The following is a 26406-nucleotide window of genomic DNA, read 5'->3' on the forward strand; positions in this document are numbered from 1 at the left end:
ACACAAGTGCACAGATTTCCATGTGTATCTGTGTGTGTAGATCACACAATCTCAAAGCACACCCGCACATAGCACATCAACAACTTTGAATATATATATATATATATACATATATATATATATATATGTTTTCTGAGGTTTTCGCGGGTGTTTGTTGTCTGTAGGTCTTTGGTTGTTCGGGTTTTCTTCCGCGTAAAATTGGAAGTGTCTTGGCAACGTTTCGACGAAGTCTCATTTGTCATCTTCAGGCTGGTGTTTTCAGCTTCGTGCTTTGAGCAGCTCATTGCTGCTCAAAGCACGAAGCTGAAAACACCAGCCTGAAGATGACGAATGGGACTTCGTCGAAACGTTGCCAAGACACTTCCAATTTTACGTGGGAGAAAACCCGAACAACCAAAGACCTATATATATATATATATATATATATATATTTCTGGAAGACAGAAATATTTCAGATATCTAAGTTGATATCTGAAAGACACTGCAAGCACTGGTTTGTTTCTCCACTCACCTTGTTCAAGCGGCTGGCTTTTGGTTGAAGTTGTTTTCATCTTGAGTGCCTCCCTCACGGACATGTCACAACATGAGCCTTTGTTAGTATCTTGGTCACTGTCTGCTTGGTCGCTATCCCCGTGCCCACTGTCTCTCAGGCTGGCTCGTTCGGGATCCTTGAATGTGGAGCTACTGACATTTGTGCATCGAGAGACAGACAGGCAGAGAGAGAAAGAGAGAGGGGGGGAGAGAAAGAGAGAGAGGAGAGAGGGAGGGAAAGTGAGAGAGGGACAGAAAGAGGGAGAGAGAGAGAAAGAGAGAGAGAGAAAAGAGAGAGAGAGAGGGAGAGAAAGACAAAGAGAGAGTAAGAGAAAGAGAGAGGGGAGAGAAAGAGAGGGAGAGAAAAAGAGAAAGAGAGAGAGAGAAAGAGAGAGAGGGAGAGAAAGAGAGAAAGAGAGGGAGGGAAAGAGGGGGAGAGAAAGAGAGGGGGAGAGAAACAGAGAGGGGGAGAGAAAGAGGGGCAAGGAGAGAGAGGGATAGAAAGAGAGGAAGAGAAGAGAGAGAGGAAGAGAGAAAGAGAGAGAGGAGAGAGGGAGGGAAAGTGAGAGGGACAGAAAGAGGGAGAGAGAGAGAAAGAGAGAGAGAAGAGAGAGGGAGAGAAAGACAAAGAGAGAGAGTAAAAGAAAGAGAGAGGGGGAGAGAAAGAGAGGGAGAGAAAAAGAGAAAGAGAGAGAGAGAAAGAGAAAGAGAGAGGGAGAGAAAGAGGGAGAGAAAGAGAGAGAGAAAGAGAGGGAGGGAGAGAAACAGAGAGGGCGAGAAAGAGAGGCAAGGAGAGAGAGGGATAGAAAGAGAGGAAGAGAAGAGAGAGAGGGAGAGAGAAAGAGAGAGGGAGAGAAAGAGAGAGAAAGAGGGAAGGAGAGAAAGAGAGAGAGGGAGGGAGGGGAGAGAAAGAGAGAGGGAGAGAGAGAGAGAACATGTCAAACTTGTATTTACTTGGCCCTTAAATTGAATTATAGTCTCTGGCAAAGAATTTTGACAGGAATGCAAATCGGGAAGCCAAGAAAGTTACTTAACAGGGCCTTACCTTTGGACAAACTGTTGCCTGCTACCCATGTAATTGGACTCTGCAGGAAAATTGTCTGTCTGTGAAAGAGAAGGAAAAAAAAATACATCTAGTTGCACACTGGACAAATCTCCTGCAGAGCAACACGTTTCCCTAGAGGTGGGATGATTAATAAATCCAATAAAGAAAGAAAGAAAGAAAAAAAGACAAAAACAATTCCCCCTTAATCTTCAGATTCCTACTTTTTTTTTTTTTAATTTCCCTGGAAAATGTCGGCATATGACTATACACAATTAAGCGATGCTGGTCCACAAATTGCCTGCTGAAACAAACAAGGAAGGTTTACACAAAGATGTGCAATGGAGGCACGACACACTTCTCTTAAATGCTCTGTTAAGGCAGGATTTGAATGGCTGCCGTTTGCACATGACCACTTCCATCCCTTTGCGTCTTAACAATTGATACACTCTCACCTATTCTGTAGACCAGAGATGTTCAGAACTGTTCGGGTCATGGAACCTCTTATTTATTTATTTATTTATTTATTTTTTAAAGTTTTCTTAGTGGTTCCTTCCATTAAATACACCTTTCCTCAGGCTATATAAGTTGCCTGAATAAACCAGCATAGGACAAAATAAAATTGTACTTCAATATAAGCAAAGTGCTCACATAGTTTGGATTTCAGACTTGCTTTAAAAGAAAACAGTAAACATGCTGAAATCATGTTCCTTAAATTTGCTCAGCTTGTTTCAAAGGGGAGGAGGAGGAGGAAGAAGAGGAGAAGGAGGAGGGAGAAGAGGAGGAGGAGAAGAAGAAGAAGAAGAAGAAGAAGAGGAGGAGGAGGAATAGAAGAAGAGGAGGAGGAGGAGGAGAAGAAGAGGAGGAGGAGGAAGGAAGGAAGGAAGGAAGGAAGGAAGGAAGGAAGGAAGGAAGGAAGGAAGGAAGGAAGGAAAACCTTGTTCCAGGAAGCCAGTTCACCCTGCAATAATTACACGTTATATTCACCAACTCACGAGTAGATTAATCAACTTTCCAGTCCAGAGAAAACTAAGAGAGAAGAGTTCTAAACTAATTAGTTTAATTAGCTATCTATGCACAGATTTTTTTTTTTTTAATCATCCAGTCCTCGACCTCACTCCACCAGACTCTGAAACTGCACAACCCAGAAACAGTTTTATCACTCCATGAACTGTTCATTTCTGAAGTCCTTGTTGGGTATCTGGTCATAAACAAACACACAAGATGGTCTCAGTTGACAGATGTTCACGCACACAGCAGCAAATTTGCTGTCTGCTGTAGACCGGAAGGATCAACTCCATTTACTAGCGATAATATGGAGGGACTCAGATACTTGTCATAGGAAAAGATTATTTTTTCCAGGACTGAGAGAAACTAGATCACCCAGACACCATGTATATTTACAGATATAGTTATGATGTGATTCAACCACCATATTTCCTGTGAGGAATGAGCAGTGATGAAAGCTGGATTAAGATAAACTATGGCATTAACAGACCCAACATTTGAAAGCATTAAAGCCAAATTGGAGGCTCTTATTGTTATTTTCTTCACCACCACACTTCCATGTTTCTTTATTTAATAGAGGAGAATAAGATATATTTTGTCTTTCATACAGATCCATGAATAAATATAGCATCTCCGCTCTGAAATCCCTTTTCCCGTTGTCTACTCGTTCAGTAAAGACTCATGAAAAGAACTGAGGATTGCTAATTTTGCGACTTAAGTAAAGGCAGGGGTCTTCAAACCTGGCCCTTTTATGACTTGTGGACTTCAACTCCCAGAATTCCTCAGACACTGGCTGAGGAATTCTGGGAGTTGAAGTCCACAAGTCATAAAAGGGCCAGGTTTGAAGACCCCTGGACTTCAACTCCCAGAATTCCTCAGCCAGGCACGCTAGCTGAGGAATTCTGGGAGTTGAAGTCCACAAGTCATAAAAGGGCCAAGTTGGAAGACCCCTGAGTAAAGGTAAAGCTTTTCCTGTGTCCAACACTAGGGGGCAGTACTCATCTCCATTTCCTAATAGAGGAACCCAGCGTTGTCTGAAGAGTGTCTGTGGAGATTCTCAGTCATCCAGATCATGGTTGTCCCAAAAGAGCTTTTTCAGGACCTTTGCCTGAGTTATTCAATTGTCTGAAGACATTTTCTGTGATCACGTGACCAGCATGGCTATAGGCCAAAGGCTCATGGAACGCTGTTCTTACCTTCCCACCGAAATGGTACCTATTTATCTACTCGCATGTGTATGCTTTTGAATGGGAGCTGAGGCAAGTAACGGGAACTCACCCCATCGCACGGTGCTTAGCTCTCAAACATGGGTGGCCAGCTTTCCGGTTAACAAACTCAGTGTCTTTTCCCCACTGAGACATCACACACCCTTGTTACCTATGTATGAGGGATTTATTGAGCTTTCAAGTTAGATTTTGACTTCTGAAAACTGTTTGGACTAGTTTTCCGGGCAAGGTTTTTCAGATGTAATTGCCATTGTTCCCTTCCTAGGGCTGAGAGAGAACCAGTCCACTCAGCTGATGTCATGCCCCAGACAAGACTAGCCCAGTCTCCCTATTTCAAGCCCAACCAGTGGTGGGATTCAGCCAGTTCACACCAGATCAGCAGAACCAGTAGCTAATTTTTTGTTGCCCAGGCCCAGAACGGACTTCCGGAAGTGGCATCCACCCAGAGAACTGGTTGTTCACATATTTGAATCCCATCACTGAGCCCGACCCCAAACTGCCTCCGGTAAATATGACACACGGCACAACTCTTCCAATCTGTTATGCACAGTGCTTTCAACTTCATCTTCAAACATTGCTTCAGCATAAGTAAGCTTCAGAATCTCGCGGAGAGGAGCAGATGACGAAAGTACTTCCGCAAACAGAAAAATCTATATTATGGGTGCCAGTGCGGCAGTGTTTTGTAATCAGCCCTCGTTTGTCTTCGTGGTGAACAGTGTACAGAATTGCCAGATCAAGCATGCAGTGGATGTTTTCTCACAGCATTCTCATATTTTAAGTTGGGTGACATTTCTTTTATATCTCACCGAGTACAAAGTAATTAACTGTGGAATAGGAGGTTATAGCACAGCGTGAATAGAAAATAGCCAAAACCTCAAACTGAACCCTTTTTGTTGTTTCGCTTCTAGTTTTCCTGGGGTGACAGAGGACACTATCTGAGAGAATTCCAGCATTGTGTATCTACGCAGTGCAGCTGGACAAACGATAAAACTCCTACTGTGTTTTCCATCAGATCATGGTGTACCTCTCTTCCCAGCGGCAACTTAAGTTTATCGAGGGCTTGTTTATCAAGCTAATAGTCGACATCTGTGCCAGATGCAAAACTCTGTAAGATGTGAAGAGCTGATCAAGATTGAATGGGAATTGTCCCTCCATCCAGGACAATCTTGGTGTTGAATATTTAATCTGGCTGAATGCAAAACAGTTTGCCATGGGGGGGGGGAGAAAAAAGAAAGAAACAGGAGCTGGAAAAACCTGTGTTCCTTTGAATTCTCCATTGCCCAAAGCCATTGTGATGCCATCCTGATCAGCTAAAGGACATTGTCCTTAATTACAAAGCAAAGGGCAAATCAAATCAAATCGCTTTATCTGGATCTTTGACCGGCCTCTACAATAAAGACTACAGTAAAAAGACAAATAGTTTAACACAGCAGTTTGTTTACGGGAGAAGGGAAAAATAATAGGATGATAAACTTTTAAAGATGGCTAAGTTTTGCATTTGTGTAATTCGGTGGATATTTGAGCACCTGATAAGTAAGTGTGGGATTAGCATCTGTTAAAAAAAAAAGTAAACATAACATTTATCGGTGTGGCCCTCTTTTTAGAAATGATGGGGTGATCAAAGTATGTCTTGGGACATTATAAAAGGGTCACCCTGTAAGGACCAAAGCAAATAGTATCATTTGTACATTCTGCTCCCAACTCAGAATGAGTTATCTAAGTGCTGAGACTTCCATAGCCTTGCTTCATTTATTCAAAAAGAGAAGGAATCAGCAAGTTTAAGGAGGAGAGAGAAAATCTAGGGGAATAAGAGCAGTACTAATGAACTGATCCATTAAGAGTGGCATGGTGGCCTAGTGGTGAAGACACTTGCCTCCCACTTGGAAAATTGAGAATTCACTCCTAGGTAGTGACAGATGTTTCTCTCCTAGGCCACAAAGAAAAAAAAATACCTGCTGTGAACTCTGTATAGGTGTCAGGAAGGGCACCCAGCCAGTAAATGCTCAGTTCCATCCAGTTGCCCTAACTCTACTCCAAATTAAGGAATTACAGGGTCATAAAAAGAGAGATATAAAAGAAGTTGATCTAGGAGGTGACCAGGATGAGTCCAAGGGTGGAGTCAAACATATGATCAATTTGGAGTCCCTTCATGCTCACAAGAGATCTAAGTTCAATTTCATTTGCTCTTATCTACTGCTAATTTGCTTTAACAATTAGTAGTTCAGATTCTTGTTTAGAGGATTCATGGAATAAACTTGTTTTATTTGAAGAGCCTTGGTTCTTGATTTCTTGCCCCTGAATGGAATGTGGCAGCTGGGAAAAGGATATTCTGACTACTCCGATTAAAGGTTGCAATTATGCAAGTAGTCTGAGCCCAGCAAAACCAAGAGAAGGACTTTCACAAGCTCTCGGCCTAATGCAGAAATGTTATTAATGTATAAAATTCATATAGCCTCCTACTTGCTCACAATGAGACTAGGTACCTCACAAACAATAAAAACGGTTCCTATGGGCTGTTCTAGACCTGGGAGGCCTACTCCAGGCCTGGGAGGCCTAGAACGAACTTCCAGAAGTGACATCCATGCACTTCCTGTGGGCCATTTTAGGCCTGGGAGACCTCCTCCATGTCTCCCAGGCCTAGAACGGACTTCCAGAAGTGACATTCATGCACTTCCTGTGGGCTGTTCTAGGCCTGGGAGACCTCTTCCACGTTTCCCAGGCCTAGAACAAACTTCCAGAAGTGACATCCATGCACTTCCTGTGGGCCGTTCTTGGCCTGGGAGACCTCCTCCATGTCTCCCAGGCCTAGAACAGACTTCCAGAAGTGATATTCATGCACTTCCTGTGAGCCGTTCTAGGCCTGGGAGGCCTCCTCTAGGCCTCTGAGGCCTAGAACAGACTTCCAGCAGCAGTGTGGATTCAGCCGGTTTTCTGAACTCAACAAAATTTAGCTACTGGTTCTACTGAATCGCTGCAAACCAGCTGAATCCCATCACTGGTCAAAACTAATGCAACTAAAAGATAAATAGAAAAAGAGAAAGGAAAAGATGCAAAGAGAGGAAAATAGGAAAGAGAAGAAAGAAAGAAAGAAAGAAAGAAAGAAAGAAAGAAAGAAAGAAAGGGAAAGAAAAGTAAGAATATTGTAAAGAAAAAATAAATATATAAAGTAACTCCCAACCTTCATCTCAACAAGTATAAACAATTTTACTAACTTTCAATCAATCAACCAGAATAAACTGGAAGGGACCCTGGCGGTCTTCTAGTCAAGCAGGAGATCCTATACAATTTCAGGCAGATAACTGTCCAATCTTTTCTTAAAAACTTCCAGTGATGAAGCACCTACAACCTCTGAAGGCAAGCTGTTCCATTGGTTAATTATTAACGCATCACCTTCTGTTAAAACAAAAATGATCTCTACTTTCTCTATATCATCTCTTACCTATAAACAAATCTACAAGGCTTCATCATATCAGTCCTGGTGTCAGCCAGAGACAACAAGGTTCTATTTTAACCTGGATCAAATCAAACAATCTTGTATTCTTTCCTTTTACTTCTAACACTATTAATCTGGAGTGTGTTCAAATAATGTGGCAGAACTTGATTTCTTTTCATTTCTTCTTTGTCCCATCTCACTTCAAAGCTTTAGCAAGTCTTTTTTTTTTGCTAAGTCCAGTATAGAAAAAAAAATTACCCAGGTTCACTCTTTTTGTTCATTGTTCGCACAACCCTTTTAATTATTAAAACATCGGCCACTTTCTTTTGTATCTCCAGGGTAACATCTTTTCCCATAACATGAGGAGCCGAGGTGGTGCAGCAGTTAGAGTGCAGTACTGCAGGCCACTTTAGCTGACTGTGTTCAGCAGGTCAGCGATTCAAATCTCACCGGCTCAAGGTTGACTCAGCCTTCCATCCTTCCGGGGTAGGTAAAATGAAGACCCAGATTGTTGGGGGCAATGTAAATATATATATACATATACATTGCTTACTGGTGTACACCGCTTAGAGAGTGCTTGCACTTAAAGCGGTATATAAGTCTCATAAACAAATAATAAATAAATAAAACATTCTTGTAGCCTGTCATTTGTAAGTCCACTTTCAATTCAGCCTCTGTCCTAAGGGTAAAATGTATTTGTCTTCCCAAACATTTTTAGATATTGTCTATCCTTAGAGGCAGAAATTGCTGTTGCTATCGTTAATACATAATTTCTGATTCCATTACATTTTTCAGTGTGCAATGTTCTGAACACTGCGGGAAGAGAAGGAAGTGAGTGAGTTGTCATAAGGAGAAGCTTGTCTGCCATCAAGTAGCCATTCTTCCATCGTATTTGAAAACTCCCATGAGCTTTGAAAGCGAAATGAAATCGTGGTGGAAACTTTGAACCAAATGCTTTCCCCATTCTTTTGGAAGTTGTTGGATCACAGAAAAGGACATAAAAGTTCTAACCATCCCTACATAGCAACTCCATGAAAAAGGCCACTGAATCAATCATTATTCCTTCTAACTAGAGGTTCAGGAGGAGCTGGGGAAACATGGAAAAAATGAGCCAGCCCTGATGATTAAAAGGAAAAGGCCAGCTTTGTTGTAATTTCAAGGCCGGTGGAGCTAAATGAAAATACATTGACTCAGGTCTCCCAATAGTGGTGATATTATGAAATGATAAATGCCTGGAACGAATCTTGAAGTCATCCAAAACTCTATCCGAGATGAACATTTTTTGCTGAACAAGTTCATGTGATGAGGATGATGCATTTAAGCCACATAACGAGAGGTTTAAAACAGCTTGTCTCATTTAATATGGCCAGGTTTCAACTAACAAGCATCAGCTAAGTGTCTTTTTTTAAAAAAAATGTATATCAGGGAGAAGAATACATTTGCTAGAGTCAATATCATCTCTGAAACCCTCTGCAGATGAAATAAGGCAGACACAGGCAAGCTGCTTCGGATAGAAGACCTGTGAACTTCAGGGCCATTGTGATAATAGCTAAAATTTACAGGCGGATATTTTAGCAAGTTATTAAACCAAGGAAAGAGGAATCCTAATTGGGATTGAAAGTGGCAGAAAAAACGTTCATGGCAAAACTTGTCCTCTACATAGAATGAAAAAAAAAAAGCCCTCTCATTTGTAAGTTGTCATACTTAATCAACTAAAAAAGTAAAATGTGGATAAAGTAGCTTCCTCAATATTGCGGATAAGGTCTTTTTTAATTTTACTTTGTTTTTTATTTGACATATTGTCTACTCATCTACACAGTTCTTGGTTTCCAGAACATCATCTAGCTTCCCCGTCTGATCAACCAATCTCAACTGTCTTGATAGCACCCTATCTAAGCATCAAATAGTGCCAACCTTACTCAATTTCTGAGCCCAGACAAAGTTACCTTGATGCTCTTACTTTTCTGTTTATAGTTATAGAGGGGGAAAAAAATGAAGTTATAGAGAAAAGTCAGAGGTAGAACAGCGGCACTACATATTCCGCAGACCGAATCCAAACAAAGGCTGTGCTGCATAAGCCACAATGTCAATATTATAACATTTATTTAAGCACAGTTATGTAAAATTAATGTCAGCTTTGAGCCAAGCTTGACTTCACGGCTTTTTACAGTCTGATACTTAAAGTGAAGATATTTAAAGTTAAGATTATATATAGGTCACTCTAAAGAACCAGTAACAGTTGTGAGATACCCATCAAATCCAGCTGCACCAGCTATTGAAGTAATGACACAGAGACCACGATGCATGAATTCTTTGACGTCACTTGTTCGAAAGAATCCTTCTTTTTTGAAAATTGGGGAAATGATTTGTTGTGGTTAGCTGCGAAGTCGTGTCCAAGCCATCGCGCCCCCATGGACAACGTTCCTCCAGGCCTTCCTGTCCTCTACCATCTTCTGGAGTCCATTTAAGCTCACGCCTACTGCTTCAGGGACTCCATCCAACCACCTCATTCTCTGTCGTCCCCTTCTTCTATTGCCCTTAATCTTTCCCAGCATTAGGCACTTCTCCAGTGAGTCCTTCCTTCTCACTAGGTGGCCAAAGGACTTGAGTTTCAACTTCAGGATCTGGCCTTCTAAAGAGCAGTCAGGGTTGATCTCCTCTAGGACTGACCGATTTGATCGCCTTGCAGTCCAGGGGACTCGCAGGAGTCTTCTCCAGCACCATAGTGATTAAGAGATGATTAAAAGCCTTAGATTGCTATAACTGGGCTGCAAATATGAGGCTGACCACAAGATGGCAGTAAAGAGAATTTTCTCATTTCCTTGCCATTCTCTACGGATTATCTAGGGGGGGTTGCAACCCAGATTTTGTATTTCTACTTTATGTTTGAATCAACCAGTTTCATTAAAGGATGGGCATCGTTCTAGTTTGGGTTCTATGTCTCCTGGGTCTCCAGAGGTGGAACTGACTATATGACAGGTGGGCAAAATTGTAGATCTCTGGCTTCACCTGCTTTTGATTGGGAGAACTACACTTTAATGAAGTAGTTTCAATCAAAGTAGTCCTTGATTTATGAAAGTTGCCTGTTCAAATTTAGGATGGAAACCCCCAAAACTATTATAACTTGTTTCCAAAATTACACACCCCTTTCCTGCAGTCATATGACTGCAATTTCCATCCCCCCTCCTCTATCCTCTGGGGTTTGTTTCTGGTTTCCAGCAAAAAAAAACAACACCCATCCATTGGGGAAAACTGATTCGCTTAATGCCAGTGGAGTTCGCTTAATAACTGCTGTAAAAAATTGGGTCAAAAGATTGGGTCTGGGCTGGTAAAATGATGCCTCTGTTTACAGTTACAATGACTTATAACTATAATTTTAGGCTTAAGTACACTAATAAATCAAGAATTATTTGTACTTATGAGGGTGAAAGTTCATTCTCCGAGCTTGTGGGTTGGTTTCTGAACATTGTGTTACCATACTAGGTAACATCTTCAGTGGAGTTTAGGGGATGTCAGTGTCAGTGTTCTTCTGTTTCTACAGGCTTCAGGTGTGGGTATGTCAAGTGAGGGTCTTGTGATGGTTCAGGTGTGGGTGTATCAAGTGAGAATCTTGTGATGGGTCTTATGTTGGTTCAGGTGTGAGTGTGTCAAGTGAGGGTCTTGTGATGGTTCAGGTGTGGGTGTGTCAAGTGAGGGTCTGGTGATGGTCAGGTGTGGGTGTGTCAAGTTAGAGTCTTGTGATGTGTCATGTGATGGGCCAGGTGTGGATGTGCCAAGTGAAGGTCTTGTGATGGGTCAGGTGTGGGTGTGTCAAGCGAGGGTCTTGTGATGGGTCTTATGATGGGTCAGCTGTGAGTCATCAGTATTTATATTTATTTCTCCTAAACAAATTCATCCACCAATGTCTTTGGAATAAATTGAGGTATGTGCTGAATTTATTGAAATGGATTCCTTTTTCATTCCTTTAGCTGTTCCAGCCTGACCGGTACTTTTATAATTTTGCTCTAGGCACATTTAGTTGCAACTGGAGAAGCTACAACCAAAAGTTATATAAACTAACATTTTGACTCAGCAAAAGACAACCTCAACTAAAAGAAGACCAAGCACCTTTGAAATGCAGCTCACTCATTTGTCTCAAAAAAAAAAAAAAAAAAAAAAAAACAATTGCAAATAATCTCCAGAAATTTTCAGGAATAGGCATGGATCTCAAATGTCCAGCTGTACCTTTGAAATCTCTGTAGTCATGCCTGCAAGTTGTTATCGTAATCAATATGGAAAAAGAGAATCTTCTCTTCCATTATGTCAGCAGTTTGAGAAGAAAATATGAGATTCAGGATTATTCACTAAAAAGCACAAGCATTCCCTTCTATTAATTTATATTTTCTTGGAATAAAAATAGGATTATTATTTCAAATGTTGCAAAGTGTTCACCTGCAGAATCCATTTTCAACTGAGCCTAGGCTGCTTGCTACTTCCAACATAAGTGTTGGAAGGAAGGAAGGAAGGAAGGAAGGAAGGAAGGAAGGGAGGGAGGGAGGGAGGGAGGGAGGGAGGGAGGATCACTACTGAGAGGAAGTCATGAACAAGGAAGGAAGGAAGGAGAAGGGAGGGAGGGAGAGAGGGAGGGAGGGAGGAAGGAAGGATCACTACTGAGAGAAAGTCATGAACAAGGAAGGAAGGAAGGAAGGAAAAAAGGAAGGAAGGAAGGAAGGATCACCACTGACAAAGTTATGAAAGGGGAAGAAAGGAAGGAAGGAAGGAAGGAAGGAAGGAAGGAAGGAAGGAAGGAAGGAAGGAAGGAAGGAGAAGGGAGGGAGGGAGAGAGGGAGGGAGGGAGGATCACTACTGAGAGAAAGTCATGAACAAGGAAGGAAGGAAGGAAGGAAGGAAGGAAGGAAGGAAGGAAGGAAGGAAGGAAGGAAAAATATTTCTATGCTACTAAGAAGATAATAAGGAAAACTTCTGAACTCCCAGTTTGCATCTGTTCTCTCTCAGAAGGTGAATGAACTCTCAGTTGATGCTCATCTCTACTGGGGGTGGAGGGAAGTGAACGGAAGCTCACAGTAAGCAAAGAGCAAGGGAGGGAATTACTGGCTGATCCAAATGAGTTAGTCCCTAGGGCGCGATGTATTGCACCCTAGGGGACTGAACAAACTCACAGAGGTAATTGCAAAACCATTGTCTGTACTCGTTGAGAACTTCTGGAGAACAGGCAAGTCCCAGAAGACTGGAGAAGGGCTCATGTTGTTCCTATTTTCAAGAAGAGGAGTCTATACGTTTAACACTGACACTGGGCAAGGTCACGGACTACGAAGAATAATATCTGTGAGCCCTCAAGACAGGAATTCAATAGTTAAAAGAGCTGACATGGATTTATTTTGAGCACGACAGGCCAGAGTAACTTATAATTTACGTGGTGGTGCAGTAGTTAAGAGTGCAGTACTGCAGGCTACTTCTGCTGACTGCTGGTTGCCAGCAGTTTGTCAGTTCGATTCTCACCGGCTCAAGGTTGACTCAGCCTTCCATCCTTCCAAGGTGGGTAAAACGAGGATCCAGATTGCTGGAGCAATAATGCTGACTCTGTAAACCACTTAAGAGTGGGCTGTAAAGCACCATGAAGTGGTATATAAGTCTAAGTGTTCTTGCTATTCTATTCTGTTCTGTTCTATTCTTCTTCTATTCTTACTCCCCTCTACTCTACTGCCATGGTGGCGCAGTGGTTAGAATTCAGCATTGCAGGGTGTCTCTGCTCACTGCCAATAGTTCGATTCTCATTGGCTCAGGGCTGACTCAGCCTCCCGTCCTTCTGAGGTAAGAAAAATGAGGACCCAGATTGTTGGGGACAATATGCTGACTCTGTAAAACTGCTTAGAGAGGGCCGTAAAAGCACTGTGCTATTGCTATTGCTAATTTCTTATGACAGACTTCCTAGTCTGGTTGACTGTGGGAATGTCATGAACGTAGGCTGTCTTGACTTTAGCAAGTCCTTTGACCAAGTGTCTTCACCAGATGGTCAAAACTGGCTTTGACAACTCTGTGTTTAGCTCGCAAAAGAGAAGGTTGAGAAGGGGAGATGGTCTCTTCAAATATCTGAAGAGCAGTCACATGGTAGAGGGTTTGAGCTGATTCTCACTTTTTCCAGAGGGTAAGGGTAATCAAATAAGACAAAATTTTAAGGATATAGATTATACATTTATTACACACTACATACAGTAATAATTAAATTAAAAGACGCTTGCTCCTGGGGAGGAAAGCTATCACAAATCTAGACAGCATACTAAAAAGCAGAGACATCATCCTGCCAACAAAAGTACATATAGTCAAGGCCATGGTTTTCCCAGTTGCAATGTATGGCTGTGAAAGTTGGACCATAAGAAAGGCTGAGCACCAAAGAATGGAAGCCTTTGAACTATGGTGCTGGAGAAGACTCCTGTGAGTCCCCTGGACTGCAAGGTGATCAAACCGGTCAGTCCTAGAGGAGATCAACCCTGACTGCTCTTTAGAAGGCCAGATCCTGAAGTTGAAACTCAAGTATTTTGGCCACCCAATGAGAAGGAAGGACTCACTGGAGAAGAGCCTAATGCTGGGAAAGATTGAGGGCAAGAGAAGAATGGGATGACAGAGAAGGAGGTGGCTGGATGGAGTCCCTGAAGCAGGAGGCATGAGCTTCAATGGACTCCAGAAGATGGTAGAGGACAGGAAGGCCTGGAGGAACATTGTCCATGGGGTTGCGATGGGTCGGACATGACTTCGCAACTAACAACAACATAATAATAATCACCTCATCTTTCCCTGTCTCTCAGATACACACAGTTTTTTCCTCTCCTCTTATGTATATGACCCTCCCCCAAAAAAGATAGCTTGAAGGAGCAGAAATAGATGATTTAGCCCAGCAGATCTGCTTTGTGCACTTCTGAATCTAGTGTAGAGCAATTGCTAGGAGATAGACTGACCTGCATCAAGCAGGTTGAAGCTTGAAGCTAGGAAATCTTAGTTTTATTTTATTTATTTATTATATTTCTATATTATTATATACTTTATTTATTATTATACTCCTAAGCTAATTTATCCACTCCTGGATGAATCCACCGACTGCAAAATTTCTCCTGTCTGTTAACCAGCAGTTTTTCCTCCAGACTGGATTTAAATCAATAAGCAATGTCAGTTCGGATACTTCTCAGTTGTATTCAATGGGGATGTTTCGAATGTCAAAATACTCAAAACACTGCCTATCTTCTTCTCTTTTTTTATTTCCAGTGATAAGCTGGATGCTGAAATGATGCCTCTTTTTGTTGAATGATTGCCTCATTGGGTGGCATCATCCTGTTGACTTGATTTATGAGTTCAAGGCAATTGTGGAGAAGAATAGATTTGCTCTTGAGAGAATATGAAGATTTGAGGTCAATCAAGTCTAAAGAGCATTGTGGTGGATGAATCAAACCTGATTAACCTTCTTTTTGCTGAAATCCTAGGAGGAGAATAACATTGTCATTAGTAATAATCTTTTGCTGGGACTACATAATGCTTTTTGATCTTCATCCTCTCCCCTTAGGTTTGCTGTCATGAGCAAGAGTCTCAACCTCTTTTTTACATCGTGGTGACCAAAACTGGATGCAGCATTCCAAGTGTGGCCTTACCAAGGCCTTGTAAAGTGGTATTAACACTTCACGTGATCTTGATTCTATCCCTCTGTTGATGGCTTGATCCCTCTCTTAATTAATTGGCTTTAACATTATTTATTTTACGCTTTATCAAAAAAAAAAACCCTCAATTATTCTAGAGTAATCATAAATCAGAAGACCTGCAGCAACCAACTTACAATCCATCAGACCTGACCACAAAAGAACAGAATATGTGACAATCAGCAATCTCAGAATTTTATTTTTTTTTAGCTTGTAAGTGTTTTAATTTCTGTTTTTATGTTAGTTATAACATCCTTTTTTTCCATTTAGGTAACTGATCATTAGTAATAAATGCCTTTAACTCTGAAGGAGTGAACATGAGAAATTTCTGAAATACAGAATTATCTTTTTCTAACTATTCAAATTTTGGCACAAGTTTCTTCCTTTTTTATTAAAAAGTTTTTTATTTATAATACAACTAAAACAAAAATGGACAAGCGTGACATTCCACAGTAAGTATTCCTAACAATTTGTTTCTTGTGGTACAAAAACTTAATACATCATTCTTAACCTCTATATAAGCCTCATCCTTCTATGTAATACAATTAAATATACAATTATATGTACAGTTATATATATATTTCAATCCTATCATTAACTTGAGATCCGAGCAGTTCTCCTTAATTCATACCAACGGTAAATTTTGTCCCAGATTTCGAAGTATTCAAGTTCTGTCATGTCCTTCATAATCATTGTAAGCCTGTCCATCTCAGCACATGAAGGGATTTTATACAGGATCTCTTCTTCTGTTGGAATTCCTTTATTCCTCCAATTTTGAGCAAAGACCAGTCTGGAAGCCGTGAGAATGTGTAACATTAAATAAAGTACGCCTTTGTCGTACTTTTGCGTGGTTATACCTAACTGGAAAAGTTCTGGTTTTGGCTCTACCGCTCGCTCTAATATTTCTTCCAACCATTCTTTGATCCTATTCCAAAAATCACGAGCTCGCGTGCACTCCTACCACATATAATAGTATGTTCCAATTGTCAGATTATATTTCCAACATTTAAAGGAGACATTGGAACACATTTTAGCTAATCTTATGGGTGGGAAATGCCATCTATAGAACATTTTGTAGAGGTTTTCTTTGTAAGAGGTGGCCAAAGTAAGCTTCTTGTTTCTTGCCCATAGTTCTTGCCAGATGTGCAGATCAAAATTAAGACCAAAATCCTTGCTCCATTTTAACATAGTCACTTTAGCACAAGTTTCTTCTTGATACTAACAACTAGGGCAAAATTGCTACTTTATCCTCTTTTTTTTTCTTCACCCCCTGAGGTCAGGTAAAGTAATTGACCCTTCTGCACTTAAACAATAATATTTGCAGCAATCTTCAAACAGAATTGGATTCATCAGCTTTACTGGTCAAATCTTGTAAATAGAAGGATTATGCAATAATGGGAAAGTTCAGTTCAATTCCTGCTATCTCCAAGCCAAATTGTTGAGGATGGGCCAAAAAACATAGGATGGGGGAAAAAAACCAAAATTCAAACTCTGTCCAGACAGAATTATTCAGCTGGAAGAAAATTAATTTTACCATCTAACCAAAATTGGACATTAATCCAGTTTATGAATATGAACACGCTGCAATAGTTTTTTTTTTTCTGCCCCATTCTGAATTACAAGGAAAAGTATCTTATTTCCAAAGGTTTTTTTTCACAGTCTGCCTTGCTGCATGTGGATGAACATACCTGAAACGATACTAAAGCAAAATGTCTTTGCTAATTTTAAATACTATTTAATGAAACATTAGTAAGAGGGGGGGAAATGTGGGACATCTCTACCACATATTATCAAACTGCTGGAATTGGGTATGTCTAGTTTAACGAAGAGAAGGATGAGGGGGGACATGATAGCAGTATTCCAATATCTCAGGGGCTGCCCCAAAGAAGAGGGAGTCAAGCTATTCTCCAAAGCGCCTGAAGGCAGGACAAGAAGCAACGGGTGGAAACTAATCAAGGAGAGAAGCAACCTAGAACTAAGGAGAAACTTCCTGAAAGTGAGAACAATTAACCAGTGGAACAACCTGCCTCCAGAAGCGGTGAATGCTCCAACACTTGAAGTTTTTAAGAATAGACTGGACAGCCATTTGTCTGAAATGGTGTAGGGTTTCCTGCCTGAGCAGGGGGTTGGACTAGATGACCTCCAAGGTCCCTTCCAACTTTACTACTACTACTACTACTACTACTACTACTACTACTACTACTACTACTATTATTTAGTATCTCATGCAAGTATGCTTCGGTTTTTACTCCACCACACTTAATTCCAAGTATTTTCTTCTAATGCCATAGTAACTTCACATCAGAACTATAGAAGGGCGACAGATTTGAGGTTCTGCCATTTTTTCTTTCAAAGACAGCTCCCCTGCTGCAAATTTTTTTTGGGCTCAGAATAATAAGATTTTTTTTTTTTGCCTCCATGAAAAATCCTGTAATTAAGATTTTTGAACAAACACACAGCTTAGCTTTTCTTTACAAAGGTGATTGCTTTCTCTTTTGCAGGATCAGCTTATGTGGTTTTCACATCTGATAGGAAATCGGGAGAGTGTTTATATAGACTTTTTGATTCTTGAAAGAAGGCTACGCTTTGAAAAGATTTTTTTTTTTTGCTTTGCTTTCTCTTGAAAGCACATGTAAATATGAAACACTATGAAAACGGAATTTTGGGCTCTCCGTTTTCTAATTTAAGCAACTAGAGAGAAGATTTAACAGGCCAATAAAATTCTAGATTAAAAAAAAAAAGGTAAAGGCTTTACCTTGCCAGTTGTGTCTGTCTCTAGGGAATGGTGCTTGTCTCCATTTCCTAACTCAGGTGTAACATTATAGTCCAGGGGTAGGCAACCTTGGCTCTTTTATGACTCGTGGACTTCAACTCCCAGAATTCCTGAGCCAGCCATGCTGAGGGAAAAGAGAGAGGTTTCCAAGCTGAGCCATGCTGGCTCAGGAATTCTGGGAGTTGAAGTCCACAAGTCATAAAAGAGCCAAAGTTGCCTACCCCAAGTATAGTCCAAAGACACTTCCCTGGCCATGTGGCCAGCATGACTATATACAAAACACTTTAACCTTCCCATCAAAGTGGTACTTATTTATCTACTTTCATTTGCATTCTTTCAAACTGCTAGCTTGGCAGGAGCTGAGGAAACTAATGGGAGCTCATCCCGTCACATAGCAGCTGGGTCTCAAACTGCCAATCTTCCGATCAACAAGCCCAGAATCTTAACCACTAGGGCACCATTTCCTCTTCACAATTTTCTATCTCATTGCTTTAGACAAGGTCAAGGAATAGGATGTTTCACCAGCTGATCCTATGCACAGTACTGTGGGAAGTCAGTCCCCCCCCCCCAGAGAAAGAAATATTTTTGGAAATATTTAAAAGGCAGAATATATTTCCCTAAAGGATTTTAAAAGCAGAAACCAACCCCTCCCTCAAGTCTCTCTGTCCCAAACAGAAACCAAGTCTGTAGAATTGCAGATGTGATAATCTTGTCAGAAAGACTGGAATCAGGAAATTGGGATTAGGAAGAAAGATCTCTAGAATCAACAACCCCTCACACCAAAAATCTATGAGTCATCAGCCACAGCCCCAGGGAAGCAGGATTGACCTTTGGGACATAATAGGATTAACCCACCACCATCAGAATACCAGAAAGGCACACTCAGACTCAGTTCAAAGTTCATGACACAGGAACAACTCCAAACAAAAGGCCCAAGAAGGTATAAAAACCAACTCCCTACATGGGCTTTCTCCCTTTTCTTCCAGAGCCATCTTTCTGTCTGGCTCTCTTCTTCAATAAACTGCAACCTTCTTTCTAAAGCAGTCGCCATGTTGTTTATTCCCAGCTTGGACTGAACCATGATGAAGACTTTTCCTTCAACAGTACACTGGGGCCAAATAAATGAGAAAACATACTTCGGGTTCACTTTGTTGATATTTGTTTCTTTATTTCTTTATCCATTCATTCACTCATTCATTCATTCATTCAGTTTCTATAGCTGACTATCTCAATCAGTGACTCTTATGCACTGAAACAATGCAGAGTTGACACGTCTCTTCAAGTCTGTCATGGAAGACCGCTTCCAAGCACTTCATGTTTGTTTATATGCATCAGTGAAAACTAAGTTTGCCAACTGGTCTTACACTAAAAAAAAAAAAAAAACCAAACCTGAGCAAAGAAAACTTGAAATGTATGTACAGTCCACAAATGTCACGACTTTCAAAATTAAGCCTGTATTTCTGAAGCCACCTTTTGAAAACAGAGATGATTAGGGGACTGAAGGCTACAATATATGAAGAACAGTTGCAAAAAGTGGGTATCTCTAGTCTTAAAGAGGGACAAGGGGTGATATGATAGCAGTGTTCCAATATCTCAGGGGTTGCCACAAAGAAGAGGGAGTCAAGCTATTCTCCAAAGTGCCTGAAGGCAGGACAAGAAGCAATGGATGGGAGCTAATCAAGGAGAGAAGCAACCTAGAACTAAGGAGAAACTTCCTGACAGTTAGAACAATTAAACAGTGGAAAAACAGTGGTGAATGCTCCAACACTGGAAGTTTTGAAGAAGAGATTGGACAGCCATTTGTCTGAAATGGTATAGGGTTTCCTGCCTGAGCAAGGGGTTGGAGTAGATGAGCTCCAAAGTCCCTTCCAACTCTGCTGTTCTGTTATTCTTAAAAGTACTTGTAGAAATGCCAAGCAAGTATTATCTTTCCCTCATCTCTATGAAGATCTTTCTTGCTGCCAATTTGGGAAGTCATGGGCACCTATCATGATTTAATGTTCAGTAATCTTCAGACCAGCTATGATATCTTTGCATTTGGTTAATGCATTACTCTATTCACTTTTAAAGTTCTCTGATGATCAGAAACAAGATACTTTAATCACTGTTCTTCAAGGTGAATTTTTTTGGGGGGAGGATCGTACATTTTTGAGTCTGGCTCTCTGCGTCCCTTTCGGATAAATAGAGGATTACTGAAGATTATTTTTTTTAAAAAATCTGCAGCATCTATTTTTTAAAAACAACAACAACTCCTCTGGCATTTACCTTCTTATCTTTTTTGAACTAGGGTATTTTTTTCCCCCCCAGAAACTGTCATTCTAGCTTCTCCTGCCATTATCTATTTCTCTATCTTTAATCTGTGTTTTTACGGTTGCCTGTTTATTCTGCCGCATCTTTCTTTCCATTTTAACTGTTTCTTTCCCCTAGAATTGTAAATTATCCTAAAACTGCATTGTATGGTGGGATGTCACTGAATAGCCGATAAATACGAAACAGAAAGAAAGGGAGGGAGGCGTGTCAAAACAAACTGTTTGGGTCTCTAATCACTGTCCCTAATGGATGAAAAGAACCCAATCACTTTCCTTAGTCTAGTTCCTTTCTTTAGATGTCCCTCATTAATTTCCAAGCAGAATGCAAAAGATATCACATGGAGTTTGATTCAAAGAATCTTCTGAAACGGCACTTCCAACATTCCACAAAGCAATCTAAATTGCCCTTCTGGAAAGTAAGTTATTATGACGTGTACTTGAAACTTCCTATTAATCTTTGGTTGAATTTATTCACGATTCATGGTTGACTTACCTAGATAAACAAGGAACAAAAAAGAATATCTACAAAAATGTACTGGAAGCCCGGCTAAAGCAAACTTTTTTAAAGCTTCACTAAGCTTCATTAAAACAATGAGCTGAGTGAAGAAAAGCTGGATCGTACGGTATCTCAACAGGATTTCTGGAGATCAGCTATTCACCCAAGAAAGTAGTTGAGGTTTCTGTAAGAAGTTGTCAACTAAATATTTCTACTGGGGAAGGAACACAATAGGTTATATTTTTTCCCCTTCAGCTGTCATCCAGCAGAGTCAATAAATAAATTAAAAAAAAAATGATGCCACATAATTGCATTGCTTGGTCTCGCTGCTACCCGTTGAAAAAGAAATGTAACTAATTGAAACTGAAGATATTTAAAAAAAAATAATAATTCAGAGCATATCAAATATTTATGAGTGGTATCGTTGAGAGTGAAGCTATAAAAGAGCCTTTGAAAATCATGTGCTAACACTTGGCTTGTTTTATACCAAATTTAACATGCAACTATGCAGGAACCATCAGAAAACCTATTTCATTTTAACTTACACTCATGTTTATTCACAGTACAGTTATAGCTTATTTGCTGAAGTCATTCTGCCAGTTTAAAAAAAAAAAAACACATTACAGAAGGAATTGGCTAAAAAAAAAAAAATAGTCTGCTTCCCTGTCAATTAAGCTGCAGACAGATTTTGTCATTCTCTTTTATTTCCATGTCAGTTTAATATATTGGATCATATTAAAAGCACCAGGCTTGTCAATAACACAGATCAGTATCCCATTAATGAAGTCACTCTACCAATATAATTGGTGTTCTCTTTATTGAACTATCCAGTATCTGGCAGGAAAAAAACACACACCCAGAAAATGGGATTAAAGGATGGCATTGGGTGCCATCTATATTGAAATTATACAAATATTACAGGAATTTGATTCCCTGGACTGAAATAACAACTGTTCAATCACTTTCTCCAATATACACTATGAACTTCATAAAAGAGAATAGCAGAATACATAGGACATGAAATCAAATTTAATAATCCAAACACATGGCCTGATCCCACTGTGCTACCATTTAATTTTATGACAGTTTTTACTTAAACTCTCTCAATATCATACAGGCATGAAAATCGTATGTCTACGTAGAGGGTAATGTTTCTACATTTTTATGGAATAGGATCTGTACTAAGGACATGCAGAGAATTGGAATTTAAATTGCACCATGATTTTAGTGTTTATTCTATTACTCCAATGTGCTATAACTGCTGTTTTTGTTGTAATTTAAAGCTAGAGAATAATAATTAGGAAAAGCTGTAACATACACCTTAAATGTTACTAAGAAGTTCAGGATCGTAATGGATACCCTGATGAAAGTGAACATTATTACCTAATGAACATTAAGCTGATCTCCTAGCTTTGACGTACATGTGTTTAGCTGGAATGAAATTATGAAACAAACCATTTACTGGGCTGTTTTGTAATTTTTGCATTTTGGGGCTTAGTTCTGGATAGACACAAATCCCCAAAAGTTGCTTTTCCTCCCATTATGGATGCAAAGTCCACATTTTGGACAGAGAGGATTGCTCATTTGAAAGAAGCCATCTATGTCAAAATTGAACAGCCCTCTCTCAACAGAGGGGGAGAGACACAACATCATCTATCTCCAGTCTACAACACAATCCTTTCAGCAATTCCAAGAAGGCTCCACACCCATTTGCACCACTCAGGTGACCCTGAGGACAGAGACTTCCAAGTGGCCTCAACAACTCGCTAAAACAGTGGTTCTCAACCTGTGGGTCGGGACCCCATTTGGGGTCCAACGACCATTTCACGGGGGTCGCCAAACAAGGCTGTCCACCATTTTCCCCCCTTTTCTTTGGCCACGCCCCTGGCACCCGGTGATGTATAAGTGGTTGGGGGTCACCACAACATGGGGAACTGTATTATGAGGTCGCGGCATTAGAAAGGTTGAGAACCACTGCGCTAAAAGAATGCAAATGATGAGCTGTCTGTGAGGAGTATAAATCCTTCCGTTCCCCACCATCCAGTCAGAACTGAAGAAGCTTCTTGGATGAGAAGCGAAATGTCTTCAAAGAAAAACAAAGTCCTGTTGTCTTTTGAAAAACACCTTTAGGACTCCCTTATTAAAAAGAAAATGCATTTTGTTTGCCCAAAGATTATCAACTTATTTTTTCCCCTGTATGTTTATGAAGAAAACATTGACCAGGAACATCCATCCAAAGTACATTATTATGTGTATAGGACAATTCATTTTCAAGTTCCATTGTTCTACATGCTGGAACATTTTGAGATGTTTTGAGTTTTATTCCACTGAAAACATGGAAACTCACAAAATATTCTTATGGAACAAAGGATTTAATGAAATAATTTTGCCTCAAGCTAGAAACAAAACACTTTTTGTCCTATTTCATGCACACCATCAGCCTTGCACCAAAAAAGATCCTAGTACTTTAATGTAAAGAACTACCAGGATCTGTGGAATTAAAACTCTTCAAACAGGTCTATATTCCCCCTGAAAAAAATGTATGTATTCAGCTGCTATTAAAACTCAGACCAAGCGGGAATAAAAATATCAGAATGGTGATGCAGCTATATTGAATTCCCATTTTAGCTTTGTAAGTTTGCTTGTTACACCTAATGAGAACCGTAGCTGAATTTTAATGTAATCTTAACAATGTAATAATTAGTAAAAAGCTTGAAAACCTTTAAGGAAAGCATGCCAAATTAGCAAAATTCTTCACAAGGGACTCTTCTTAGGCTTAGATCAACAATGTTTAGCATCGAGAAAGAGTGTATTTGACACACACTGTTACATTACCACTGTGGGTAAGAGGGAAAAATTAATAGGGAATCCATCAATTCCCACACAACTAGGCAAGTTCAAGGAAGCAAAGAATTTATTTTCAACAGGGATTATATGGCTCTTAAATAAGATATCTTTTCATGCTGGTTTGGACTAAATATGGAATCTTGAAAGCTGTAAAAACTTTCCTATCCTCATTGATATATGTACTCCTCATCTTATGACCAAAAAGAAGAGGACATCAAACTATTCACCAAAGCACCAGACCGCAGGACAAGAAACAATGGTTGGAAACTGATCAAAGAGAGAAGCAACATGGAATTCAGGAGAAACTTCCTAACAGTGAGGACAATTAACCAGTGGAACAGAAGTTGCCTTCAGAAATTGTGGATGCTCCATCACTAGGGGTTTTCCACCTGTCTGAAATGGTATAGGATCTCCTGCTTGAGCAGGAAGCTAGACTAGAAGACCTCTAAGGTCCCTTCCAACTCTATTCTCATTCTGTGGTGAGTTCATTAAGGCTGAATCTTTTGGAAATATTTTTTTCCTTCAAAAATGAAAATATTTTTTGATTTTAGGCACTCCCCCCCCCAAGTATCGTAGTATTACTTAGCAATCTTTATACAGTTTTAGAATGCTAGGAAGCGCTTTTCTGCAAGTCATGTGTAAGAAATAAAACTTTCCTATTTCTAGTTGAGAATATTTTTTTGTGTGATCTTTCTGTCCACAAGGAAGAAAAAAAAAACCATAAAACATCCCCTGCAGAAAGGAAAGGAGAAGAAATTTCTACTCCTTCCACCACACAATTATAACTTGATTCTCAAAATTTATTTCACACCTGGATGCCGCTAATGGCATATTTGTATGCAAGTGAAGCCATTACTGGAGAGCACCGAATGTTTATTTCTACATTTGCTTATGCAAACTTAGGTAGTCAATTAAAGTCATTTAGATGCAAACATCATGCAAAGCAAAACAAAGCAAAGCAAAATGCTAAGTCATAAAATATCCGCAGTGTCATTTTAATGGGTTGTTTTCACCAATAATTGTTCCGGGATTAGCTTTGTTGTTTTTTTCTTCCAAAAATTGTATTGCCTTTTCAGCTTCATTTGATTATTCGTTAAGCATATTAATAACAATCTTGGACAGGCTGGCAGAGAGAGCGAGAGAGCGAGAGAGAGAGAGAGAGAGAGAGAGAGAGAGAGAGAGAGAGAGAGAGAGAGAGAGACCCATTGGGCAATTTATTGTCTGACTGAGTCCATTCTCAAAGACTAGATCCAGAGAGTTTTACTGGAAGATTGGCCCAAGTGGTTTGAATTCCTGGGAGTCAACAAAGATCTCACCTGGAAGATCAACACAACCCAGGATGGCCAGAAAGACCCAACAGAGACTCCACTTTCTTAGGGTCTTGCAAAAGAACAAAGTGGAACAACGACGGATGACCTTCTTTTACCGGTCCACTATAGAAAGCGTCCTCTCACATTGCATTATGGTGTGGTATGCTGGCTCGACAGCTGTGGATAGAAAGACACTATAGAGGGCGGTCAGCACAGCACAAAACGTCATGGGCTGTCCCTGTATACCACTAGATGACATCGCTAGGGCCTGCTGCTTTAGAAGAGTGAGGAAAATTCTCCGGGACGACTCACACCCTGGTCGGTACCTCTTTCCTCACCTATCATCGGTAGGAGATATAGAACCATAGCCAGCTACACCAACAGGCTGAAGAACAGTTTCTACCCCTGGGCTGTCAGACTCCTGAATGGAAAATAACTCCACGTATGATAGACTTGTAGGGCCGGCGCATTGTGCAGTAAGTTCAAATGGTGCAATAAGATTGTGTGTTTGTTGTCACTGTGAGTTGTGTGTGTGAGGGGGTGCATGAAGGGAGGCTCAGCCAATCTCATTGTACACATGTTGTACTTTGACAAGAAAGGTTTGTTTGTTTATTTATTTATTTATTTATTTATTTATGAGACTTATATACCGCTTTAAGTGCAAGCACTCTCTAAGCGATGTACACCAGTAAGCAATGTATATGTATATATATATTTACATTGCCCCCAACAATCTGGGTCCTCATTTTACCTACCCCGGAAGGATGGAAAGCTGAGTCAACCTTGAGCCGGTGAGATTTGAACCGCTGACCTGCTGAACACAGTCAGCTAAAGTGGCCTGCACTACTGCACTCTAACTGCTGCGCCACCTCGGCTCATTTGATTTGGTTTGATTTGAAAATGTCTTCTTTCAGGAGGTTTTTTTTTTTTTCCCTTCAGTTCTCTGTCTACTTCACAGCTCCCAAGTGCCATTTTATCCCCTATCCAGATATTAATCAGAACTGACCCTGTTAGCTTTCTACACGAGGAACACGAGAGTTTCTGCAATACTTAGTCTTGGTCTATGGTCAGCTGTTGCTTTTTGAAACACACACATACACATACACATACGCACAGGTTGATCAGTGGTTGTGAGAGACAGACTTCACTGAGATTTGTAATCCCTCACCATCCTGAATCAACCTTCTGAAGGGATCCTAATCACATTGCACTTAACCAGGTTAGAACTTGGTGAAATCAGGAAATTTTACATGGATCTTGAGCCTTTACAGTAGTGGCCAATATTGTGGAAACGTTTTGGGAAAAGTGTATTTTTGAGGTTTGATGGCTAATAACACCCCCCTTTTTTTGGAGTAGTACCATAAAGTTATACATCAATGGAAAGATAATTTAATCAAGAATGTAATGCAACAAGGTTTGTTCAATTATCTGTACTGTATTCTATGAAAAGTTATAGGCAAATAACCAGAAAAAGGAAGCACAACTTGCTTAGGTTGGTATCAGGTAGCTTTCCTTCACCTGATTGTGCAGAATGAGCATGAGTGCTTAGAGAGCCAATCAGGTGTCATCTTGCTTTGGCAATGAGCCAATCAGATCACAGTAGGATTCGGTGATTGATATCCTATATTGAAGCTGAGAGGAGGACATCTGTCAGTGTGTTATGTGATTGCTATCAAGTTGGTTGTTTTTTTTTTTTTCCTTTCATTCAGTGAACTTGTAAAATGTAATAAAATTAAAGTCATGGTGCAA

At 40.2% G+C, this 26406-nt stretch overlaps 1 protein-coding gene across 1 annotated transcript in view; it reads right to left on the reverse strand.

Moving 5' to 3' along the window:
* Nucleotides 1-442: 442 nt before the first annotated feature.
* Nucleotides 443-26406, reverse strand: part of PCDH17 (protocadherin 17) — a gene marked incomplete at its 3' end in the record, with an annotated part of 71480 nt that continues 45516 nt past the window's right edge. The window contains exons 2-3 of the mRNA XM_039349202.1: nt 1577-1635; nt 443-681 (exon numbers count right to left, since the gene is read on the reverse strand). Of these exons, the coding sequence (XP_039205136.1) occupies nt 443-681; nt 1577-1635 (298 nt within the window). The remainder of the gene's footprint in view (nt 682-1576; nt 1636-26406) is intronic.

Source organism: Crotalus tigris, unplaced genomic scaffold, assembly GCF_016545835.1.
Source record: "Crotalus tigris isolate CLP2741 ecotype Arizona unplaced genomic scaffold, ASM1654583v1 scf7180000018236.262956, whole genome shotgun sequence".
NCBI lineage: Eukaryota > Metazoa > Chordata > Lepidosauria > Squamata > Viperidae > Crotalus > Crotalus tigris.